This window comes from Pseudorasbora parva, chromosome 2 (genome assembly GCF_024679245.1).
Source record: "Pseudorasbora parva isolate DD20220531a chromosome 2, ASM2467924v1, whole genome shotgun sequence".
Classification (NCBI taxonomy): domain Eukaryota; kingdom Metazoa; phylum Chordata; class Actinopteri; order Cypriniformes; family Gobionidae; genus Pseudorasbora; species Pseudorasbora parva.
Window position 1 is genome coordinate 9,342,456 of NC_090173.1, and position 11,602 is coordinate 9,354,057.

Consider the following 11,602-nt stretch of genomic DNA (forward strand, 5'->3'; position numbering starts at 1 on the left):
ACACAACGCCTGTGGAAATACCAGACTCCGTTTGATCGTACTAAAAGAAGCGGCCTTAGAATAATACAAGATTCATCAAAGTAAATGTTTATTTAGCCAGGCAAAATCATCAAAATATAGTCAAATTAAAAGACAATTATACACAACTGATCAGCATACAATATTACTCAAGTATAAAATAGTGTAAACATAGTTTCAAAGAGTCATCATTTACCTGGCTATAGAGACACACGGGAACAGTGTGGGAAGTTCTGGATACAGATGCTGAGTGCTTTGCTCCTTCTCCTTAAATACTCAACCAGATCAAAGAACAATAAACATTTAACACCCAAATATATTCATGCAGATCTTGGTTCTTTTCTCAGACCCAAATGGTCCCACCTATCCTTGAGGCCTGACAGCAAATGTTTATCAAAGATCTTTATGAGCATCTCCTACACCAGAGGAACAAACCCGGTTGTCCTTCTTTTACGACCTGTTTTACTAGAGCTGGAATGTCGCCAGTTCCACTGATGTGAGGATGAAACCTGTTTACCAATCACACCAAAAGTATTTATACACAGCAAACATATGTTGGGAGATTTATCACAACGGGTGTTAAAATTATCACTTTCCAGGTGAACATACAGGTCCATCTTTGCTAGTGTTAAAACAACACTGACGAAAGGGTTTGTTATACAAACACTGTGTTAGTGTTTCTTTTTAGTCACTCAAGGTGCTGAGAAATGTATTACTAAAGTGTACAATTAACACTTTATGGTGATTAATCTCACACACCCAGTGTATTTAATGTTGATTTTATGTAAATATTGTAAATACTTAATTTAAAATGGCACTGCGAATACAATTTAAAACAATATATATATATGAATATATAATGTTGTAACAATGTTCGTGTATATGGGTGAGGAAGAAGACAACAGGGATCGGCTGGCTGGAACTCAAGGCTGTTTATTTACTCAATTAAACTCAGATATAGGCGGTGTGCACTTCACACTGTAATTCTCAGTCTCTCTTTTAAGGCGGGCGTACACTGTGCGAATTCGGACACTCGGAAGGTCGTGAGATATTGCAGACGCTACGATTCATTTAATTTGATCATAGCATCAAATCAGCTGGTACACGGCACGACTGTTTGCACCGCAAGCCGGCCACGATCACACGAGTTTTCATGTAACACAGACACCGGAGCTTTCAATGTTGCTGCTATAGCTTCAGATACAAAAAATAAAGAAAAAAGGTGTGAAAATGATTTGTTGAAAAGCAGAGAAAAGCCATTCCTTTTAACCGAAACAACCAGAGGGAGAGAGAAGAGTGCACGTGAGAGAGAGAAAGTGTGTGTGTGTGTGTGTGTGTCCCCTATTGCCAAATCATGCACAAGCACGTCACATACGCTCAATCTATAGCCTATGACTAGCTCAGTGGCTGCCACATACTGCAGAAGCAGAAGTTCAACCATTTAATTTTTAAAAGCATTAAAGAAGACAACGAAAAGAGGGAGATCTTTAATTATGTGGGCAGCTGTCAAACAGCAGAAATTAAGTAAACTGTTGTGCCTCCAGTTTGTGTTGTATATATCCAGTGCATATTATTCATTTAGCTAGTTGATCATTAATTTAGCTAGGCTACTTGTTTTACTTTCACATTTTATTTTTATTTTTTAATATTAATTAATATTTAGCCTAGGCCTACTTAATCTTATTATGACGGAAAGTGGGTTGTCCATCTTGACACAATGTCATGTTGCAATGTGTTCTTTTTCTTCATGAACGCGAGTCAGTGGATATCACGCAATGCGCAGTTTAAACGCAGTCAGTTATTCACTACAGAAAGTGAAAGTAAAATCTGACAAGCTTTCGGCGCATATTCTCAGACAACGAGAGATAAATGTAATTCAACATACTGATAAGGTAGCCTATTTCTTTCTTATTTATTTTCTTAATATTTCTATTTTGGTCCATATTGTGAGAAAAAAATAGAAGAGAAGTAGGCCCATTTTGTGTTAAACAAGTTGTTTTTAGATTAATCTGCGCTTACTTTTCATTGAGACGGACATTATTATTGCAGTGTTCTGACATTATAATCATATAATTAGACCTATAATTCCTTGTTTAATCGGGCTAAATGTTTTTAAATAGTGAGGAGTAATCTATCTATTATTTTATTATGCAGTGTGTCGATTATGCATTATTGTTGGGGGGAGGGGGCAAATTAATGTAATATTAATTTAATAATAAAAGTAGGCCTACTCTAATAATAATAATAATTTTATACATAAATTCTAAATCCTCTTGATATCAATAGCTGATGCATTTACCTCTCTATAATACATGGTCTATCGTCGCCACGGGGACCGCACAGTGTGAGCACATCAATCGTGAGCTTTGGCTTTACATCGCATGCGATCTACTCGTACAGTGTGAGTAGGTAACCTTGCTGAAAACGCATAGAATTCGCACAGTGTATGCCCAGTTTACGCAGGTCCTCCGACTCTCTCTCCCGGCACAGACCTCGCTAAACCACGCCCCTCGCTACAAATGTCTTCAGAAAATCAAGTGACAACGAATTTATTTGAATATTTATTGAAATTGTAATATATCAATTCCATTACATTTATGCATGTGGCTGACACTTTTCTCCAAAGCGACCTACACTGCATTTAATACCATTTAAAAAAAACAAAAAAACATTTTTGCCAGTTCTTGCTTTCCCTGGGAATCGCTACAGTAAAGCCATTGTTGTCACACATAAAATTGAATAAAACAGTCTTGTTATACTGCAATGCTTACCATCTTACCATGATAAATCTCTACTGCGTTTCAAACAAGTTCATATTTTGTAACTAGAAATATGAATCGGCACCATTAGACATCAGTGCATTAAACAGAGAAAGTGAAAATACAAAAATTCAACATTGCATATCTTAAATCAATCTTATTGTTGAAACACTGCCTGGCTTGTAATTCATCCTGATAAAAAATACTATTCCTTTATAATTTAATACATTTGCATTTGGCAGACGATTTTATCTAAAGCGACTTACATTGCATTCAATGTACACATTTTTACATTTTGTCAGTTCTTGCTTTCCCTGGGATTCGTTCACATGATCTTGGCATTGCTAGTGCTCCTCAAAATGATCCAAACACAGTGTTGTTCCTGTTAAAGAGACAAATTTGGGTAAAACAAACACATTAAAAAAAATCTAAGATTTAAAGTTTCAAACATATTCAACAACAAGCAGAGATACGTACATAGCCTTCCTTTCAGGATCTTTGATTTGTAGTGAGTAATAATGCCAAGGGCATGCATCGATTGTGGCCTTAAGTGGTTTCCTTCTGTAATAATAAATAATATTCCATGAAACCAAAATCCTCCAAAGCAGAAAGCAAATTAAAAGACTTTAAAATAATCATGTCACTTTCTGTTTTACTTCAGATCCTTTTTAATACCAACACATAGAAAGAAAACATTATATTCAACACATAAGCACTACTACAGATTTACAATAGCCTACTACAACTAGAAAAGGCTTAAACTAAGTTGTACAGATAAAATCTTGCATGGCAGGTCACTAATGCATGTCTGCTCAACTCATACAAAATAAGATGAAAAATGTCTCAGTGGGAGAAACAAACCCCTTTACTCGATCTTGAGTGTCTATCTATTGACTGAAGCAGCGCTTCACGGAGAAAAGTGTGTCCTATGATGTTTTTCGACATTTTGGAGTGCTCGTTACATTATCCGTGGGTGCTCGGCCAATGATCGAGCCCCGGCCTCCACACAAGAATTAAGAGCAATTAATTCATTCAATTAATGTCTGCTTTCTCATTTGAATGACATTTCAAAACACCAGAATTAACTCGTAGTTACGGGGTGAAAGATATAAACGGTCTTATAAAGGTTATAAGCCCTAAAGATACTTAATGTTATGCCAAATGAGAAATAAGGGTGCTTTCACATCTCTAGTTTGGTTCGTTTGGTCCGAACCAAGGGCAAACAATTATACATTGTTGCATTTTTCAGATTTTTTGGTTCCTTTTCACACCACACTGATTGCTTTGGTCTGAACCAGTTGAAACGAACCAAAACGCAGGCATGTGACAACATCCACATCACTCATTGGCCATGGCGTATTTCCTAAACTGCTTTTCGATTGGTCAGAATTTACATGTGGGAAAATTCCAACAGGAGAGGCAAAGCCAGCAAAATATAATAACAGTATGGAGAGACGACTGCGGGCTGGTTTTGTCCCTGGCCATAATCTACTACACTGTGTGTATTTACTACGGTATGCAAACAAAACATTTCTATAATGAAGCGCGGATGCGACGTGAAAACAACGCTCTAATGCACTGCAGACGGCGAGCGCGCATCGCTCGTCACTTCAAGAGGAGGCGTGCATTAATTATTAACTCTTGACATGCTTCCATCTTCCGAAAATATTGCCAACGATCTATCAGGTAATAATATCATCAGCTAACTATCAGCTAACTACGGCAGCTGGTTCAGTCCAAAAATGATCAGTACTTTTGCAGTTGGTTCTGTTCGAGGTCGGATAACGTTCTCACCACAAACAAACCGCTCCAGAGTTTGTTTGAAATCGTACCGAGACCACCTCTTCAAGGAGGTCTTGGTACGCTTGTTTGGTCCGCTTTTGGTGCGCACCCGAGTGCGATTGCTGCTTTCAGACCTGACCAAACGAACCGCACCAAAGAGGGAAACGAACTCTAGTACGATTCAACCCAACTAAATGAGGCAGGTGTGAAAGCACCCTAACTATCCAAATCCAGTCAGTTCAAAAATGATGCAAAATGTTAATGCTGCTACATTATTTAACAAAATTAGCACAAACGAAATTGAGTCACTTATGTAAATCACGTCCTCCATTAACGAATTTAGTGTGTTAGTGGGGGTTATTCAGTTATGTTAAACTGAATGGCGGATCAAAAGCGCGCTAAATTTAAACTGAGGTAAATTAAAAATAAAATAAAAACGCTAACAGAGTTAAGTCAACCACATCGGCTATGTTACTAATTATACAAGCTCATTAATAAATCACAAAGTTGATAGATAATAATACTATACCTTGTCCTTGTAACCGTTGTGTGTGCAGGGAAATCCATACAGATGGAGAGACCGAAGGATGAGCTGTGAGATTTAAAATGCTCTGCACATGCGCAGATGTTGATTGTTAACAACCAAAGGAAACACTGCTTTATCACCCAAAGGAAACACTGTGCTTTATCACTAAACAAGTGATAAAGCATATAATATTTGTAAATTAACACCAGATTTAATCACTAGATACCCAACACCAGGTTTTTATCCCCTCAGTAATTTGCTATATATTGACCATACAAAACAGCTTGTGGCAGTATCTGTGAGATTTGCATGTTTGTGTGACCCTGATACAGAGGGCGAGAGGGTCATATCTCGGCAGGGGTAGGGGAATAGGATTGGACCAGGTGGAGTCTTGTTTTCTCTTGTATTCAGAGAGTGAAGTTTTATTGTCTTTATTGCAGCTTTAATCCCTTGAGTTTGTTCTCAGGTGAAATCCATTCTTACACACAGATCTCTTTTTAAATATAAGATGGGGGTTGTCCTGTCTGTTTAATCTCTTAAAACACAACTGATTGTTTACATTAGTTTCACGTCATAAAAGCATGTGAGTTCCACTGTGAGTTCAAAATGTTGACTGGGAATGTTGACACATTAACATTGATTTAACATTGTTTCGATGGTTGCTTGCTATCTTGGGTACATTATAAGAATAAACATTAAGTTGCAGCTGTTCAAAGTGACCAATAATTATAATGGACTTGCACATAAATGAACAATGCATTTTCTTTCATAGAGACATGCAGAAGATCTGAGAAAGAGACAAGATCAACATGAAGACAAAGAAAAGCTTTCAAGCTCAAAAACAAAGACATTTTTAGACAGGATTCATCATAAAGACAAACATAATGTTGGACAGAGAGCTACAGACGTTCCTCAGAAAACTGAACATTCATTTCAGTCCCATGAAGAAAGAGGAAAAGACATGAATGAAAAAACAAAACAGCTCTTTGAAAAACTTCATCTTAAAGACAGGGATCATAAACTGAGAGCTGCAGATGTTCTTCAGATAACTGCACATTCATTACAGTCCCATGAGTCTTGTGCTGAGGAGGAGCTGATTCAGACTTTCATACAAAAACTACTGATGATGAACTACAGAGCGAGACACATTAAAACTAAAGAGAGCAGTGATGAAGATAACACACAACAAGTTAACTGTGATTCTGTTAATAATGAGACTGATCCTGATGATTTTTTTTTCAAACCACCGCCTCAAACTAACAAAGGAACAAGTCAGTCTGATCGCATTCACCCGATGGATGTTCAGATGGCCGTGTTTCATAGTGCTGATGGTTTTCTGAAGCAGATGATAGTCACTAAACTGTCCCAGTGTCAGTACGCTCTGCCTCTGCTTGTTCCTGATCCATTCACACAACAGATTGAGTTTCCTCTCTGGACATTCAGACAAATCAACAAGAGCTGGAAGATGAGAAACACCAACAATGAAATCATCAGTCAAACCCAGCCGATCTACAAAGCAGAAACTCCAATGGTGTTTTTCTTCAGGTTTGGCTCTGTCTTGTCATCCAAGTCTCAGCTGATGAACAGTCTGATCAATGAGAAACACAACATGTTCTTCCACAGGAACTGCCCAGGCAGCAGCAGAACCAGAGTCCTGATGGATGGGGTGGTGGAGATCGCCTGGTTCTGCCCTTCTGGATCACATAATGATAAATTCACTGACTGTGTTGCGTTCTGTAATCTACACGGTGATGCACGAGATCATGAGAAACAGCTGCAGATCCTCACTGAAATGGCCTCAGTCAATGTTGTTCTTCTACCACAACTGGACAAGGATGACAGAAGCATGATAAAACTTCAACAGCTCAACTTCAAGGACTCAAAGCCACTCATTTGCCTTTTTACTGAGGAGGAATTTGCAGTAAATAAGACAAAGAAAGGACATTTCAAAATCGGTCTGAAGGAAAGAAATCAGTCAGAAGTATCTGAAGAACTCAGGAGAGCTATACATGATTATCTCTCAGATTCATCTTCCTTTTTCAGACTTGAAGATGTGTCCAAACACTCAGACATCAGAGTAGATGAGGAAGATGATGATCACTGCAGGAGAGGAAAAGAAGCAGCACAGCAGATGATGAGTTTACTGGAGAAGAAACATCTGACAGAAATCAAAGAATCACTTCTGCCTCATCAGGGGAAACTGTGGCATCAGTGGTGTCAGAAAAACAAAGAACTACATCGACCTGAAGGAGATGAACTAGAAGTAGATCTAGATAGAAAACAAACAGAAATTATGAAAATCCGTCAACAGCAGCATGAATCTGACATCAGTGAGTTCATGAAGCTCTTTATAAAACAAATGAACTCAACTGTGGCAAATAAAATGTTTTTCATTAAATGGCTCATAATATTCCTGGATGAACATACATCAGCTGACCTTTCTGTTCTCCTTCACAAGTATGATAAAAAGTGGTCAACAGTTGTAAAACTGAAAGAGATACATGAAGAATATGAACACAGAGCTAACCAAACTGAACTTGAGAGAATATCTGAGGAACTTGAAGCTGCATCCGTTGGTTTAGAGCACATCATGAGGGAGATCGGCCAGATCTATGAATCATGTTCATCTGTGAAGAAGAACAAGAAAGACCTGAACTTTAATTTCTCATCTCTCCCGAGTCTTGCAGCAGAGATGATGATCTCTGGATTTCCACTGGAGCTGATGGATGGAGATGCTGCTCATGTTCCTCTGGACTGGATCTCTGCTGTTCTAGATCAACTCATAAACATACTTGGAGACCAGCGAGTCTTTGTGCTGTCAGTTTTAGGGCTTCAGAGCTCTGGGAAATCCACCATGCTCAATGCCATGTTTGGACTCCAGTTTGCCGTCAGTGCTGGCAGGTGCACCAGAGGAGCTTTCATGCAGCTGGTCAGATTGTCAGACGAGATGAAAACACAGATGAACTTTGACTATATTCTGGTTGTTGATACTGAGGGTCTTCGTGCTCTAGAACTAGCTGGAAGATCAACAAGACATCATGACAATGAATTGGCCACATTTGTTGTTGGTCTTGCAAATCTGACCTTGATCAACATCTTTGGAGAAAACCCATCTGAGATGCAGGACATTCTTCAGATTGTTGTTCAGGCCTTCATGAGGATGAAGAAGGTCAGACTGAATCCCAGATGTGTGTTTGTGCATCAGAATGTCTCAGACGTCACAGCTGGAGAGAAAAACATGGAGGGAAGGAGACGACTGCAGAAGACACTGGATGAGATGACAAAACTTGCAGCTAAAGAGGAAGACAGTGATGCTGAATGTTTCAGTGATGTCATTAAACTTGACATTCATGATGATGTGAAGTATTTTGCTCATCTCTGGGAGGGAAACCCCCCGATGGCACCACCAAACCCAAAGTACTGTGAGAATATTCAAGAACTAAAGGAAACTATTATTTTTCATGCCTCAAAATCACATGGAATGAGGCTGACACACTTAAAAGTTCGTATTAATGATCTCTGGGAGGCTTTACTGAAGGAACGATTCATCTTCAGCTTCAGAAATTCTCTGGAGATTTCAGCATACAGGAAACTGGAGACTGAATACAGCAAGTGGACCTGGAGGCTTCGCAGTGCCATGCTGGAAACCGAGAACAAACTACACAACCAAATAGAAAATGAAGCAATTCATGAGGTTGAGGAAACTGATCTTCAGAGAAAACTGAAGACGACAAGTGAAGAAGTGGAGAAATCTATGTCTGAATACTTTGAGAAAGACAAAGATAAAGATATACTGATTCAATGGAAAACATCATTTGAGATTAAAATCAAGGAGCTTCAGGAAAACACTGTGAGAGAAACAAAGAGGAAACTGAATGAGATTCTTCAGCAGCGAGGCATGAAGAAAAAGATTGATGCTCAGAGGACACATCATGAAAACACTCTCTATGAAAAGAGCAAAGAACGTGCCTTAAAACTCAAAGACAACACAAATAATGATGAAACTCTGAAGAAAGAGTTTGATTTGTTCTGGGAACAGAGTGTAAAGAAAATAATCTCAGACACTCCTCCAATCAAAGACATTGACATAATGAGAGATATGAGAGACATCCTCAGTGAAAACTATGGAAGTGCTCCTGTAAACTGGAGGGAGAGCAGAGATATTTTCTCTGTTCGGAGTTATTCTGAATATGTAAAGGTAAAGAGATCTAGTCAATTTAACAATCCTACAACAAAAGTCAATGCAAAAAATAAAAAGACACTTGGTTGCGTTCTTCCTCAAGAGAATGATTCTCAAATTACAGCATTAGTCACAGATGTTGCTCAGCAGACAGACAAAATAATTGAGTCATTTATTGTTTCAAAGATGGGCTACAACATCAGCTGCATTCAACAACTCATAGATTACATCAAGAGGAGAGTAACTGAACACCAGGAAGGATCAGTGAAATATGAGTTTAAGAATGATTTTTTTATGGATTTGGTTCTTTCTATCTGTAAGAGAGCAAACAAGACGATCACTGACCAATACAGACTGTTCAGGGAAGCCAATAGTCCTGTAATATATGTTGAGAAGAAAAAAGAAGAGTACTATCGTATTTTTAAAAAGTACTGTCATGGATCCGCATCAGCTGCCATCTTTGGAGAGATCATCTGTCAGAAAATGAAAGAGCCCATTGAGCAGAGCGTCTACAAGAAGACTGCCAGAGAACTGGCTGGTGAAATGAGAACAAACTGCGAATCACTGAATGGAAACAGATCAAAACTGGAGAAACACATCCTGAAGTTTCTGGCAGAACATGAGAATTTTTCTGCATACATGGATTACATTGATAATCCCAGAGATCACTTCAAGAGTTTCATCAGAGATGAAGTCAGTCGGTACATCACTGATAAGTTCAGTGTCAGTGTTTTACTCAAGATGAAGGAGAACATTAAACTCCTGCAGCAGAAGATCATGAAAGCAGCTCATGAATCTACTGAACATGTTAAAGTGAACAGAGGAGATGCTGGTTTGTGGTTGAAGAGTTTCACACAGCGGCTCTCAGATGAGCTGATCTTCTCTGAAAAAGACCTTAGTGGAGTGAAACATGATGAGGTTGATTTCAACCTCCTAGAAGATGTGATAAAACAAGAACTTCCTGCTATAATTTCTAATATCAGCAGTAGATTCAACACAGAGTCATTTACAGTAAAGCTGGACTATAAGTTCAGACCAGATGAGCTTCTGATCGATCACTTCTGTCAGTGCTGTTGGGTTCAGTGTCCGTTCTGTGCAGCCATCTGCACCAACACCATAGAAAACCATCCTGAGGATCACAGCGTTCCTTTCCACCGTAGTATTGGACTAAATGGGTTATTTTACGATGGAACACGCAATCTTTGTATAGATTTTTGCTCAATTGCAGTGGAAAGTAAGAAATCGTTTAAATCATCAGATCAGTGGTTTCCATTTAAAGAATACAGAAGAGCAGGAGGAGTTTATGCCGACTGGAGCATCACCCCTGACCGCTCTGCGCTTCCCTACTGGAAGTGGTTTCTGTGCAGATTCCAAAAAGATCTGGAGAAATACTATGAGAAATCATTTGAAGGGAATGAAAATATTCCAACATCTTGGAAAACATGCACAAAAGAGGATGCAATTAATAGTTTATAAATGGATAAGAATCTATAGACAAACTTACTGAGCTCATTACCCTGGATGGATAAATGGAGGGATGGATGGATGGATGGACCACAGCAATAATAATAATAATAATAATAATAATAATAATAATAATAATAATAAAACATTTTTTTGTGATGCAAATTAGTGTAATAAATGTAGTGTAATAATATCCTGCATTGTTGCAGATTTGAATTGTTCACAGTAAAATCCCCAATGGTAAATTAACACAGCTCTGTTTTATATGTAAAACCACTGAGTGTTAAAAACTGGTGTTAGAGTTAATTAGATAATTGTGATAATTGTTATTAAATGATTTATGATTGAAGACTGATAAAAACACAGAATGTGTTGATGGCATGACGACACATGTTGTGTAGAACCGACACAACAATGTGTGTTAAAATGTAACTCTGGATAGAATAGCATGGGTGGAGGGGCAGTTTGTGTATATGAAAAAATAGGTATATTTTATATGGTATCCCATTTAAATAAATACAATCTTAGTTTATAAAAACATAAAGATTAACGAGTGTTTTTTGGCAGCCAACCGCACCAAGACCACTGTTTGTTGCTTTTCATTTAAATTAGTTCTAAAACAAAAGGGGGGGCCATTTGTGTGTTTCTTACCTCCCCCTGTACGGAAAGATACTGGGAATTAGTCACAGAAGGGTGGAGGGAAAGGCATTTATTTTACCTTTCTTCTGTACGGAAAAACACCGACATTGAGGGGTATAAAAGATTGGGCCTTCTTTTCCTTCCTCAGTTTACACTCCATGCAGGCATTACCTGGTTGTATTGACTGTAAATGTATTCTTGCAAGGATTAAATCTTTATAAAGACACAATTGGC

General features: G+C 38.3%; 1 protein-coding gene across 1 annotated transcript; it reads left to right on the plus strand.

Moving 5' to 3' along the window:
• The first annotated feature begins 6,046 nt into the window (after positions 1-6,046).
• Positions 6,047-10,741, plus strand: LOC137049978 (interferon-induced very large GTPase 1-like). Its single transcript, XM_067428728.1, has one exon. The coding sequence runs from the start codon at positions 6,047-6,049 to the stop codon at positions 10,739-10,741; it is 4,695 nt and encodes a 1,564-aa protein (XP_067284829.1).
• Positions 10,742-11,602: the final 861 nt, after the last annotated feature.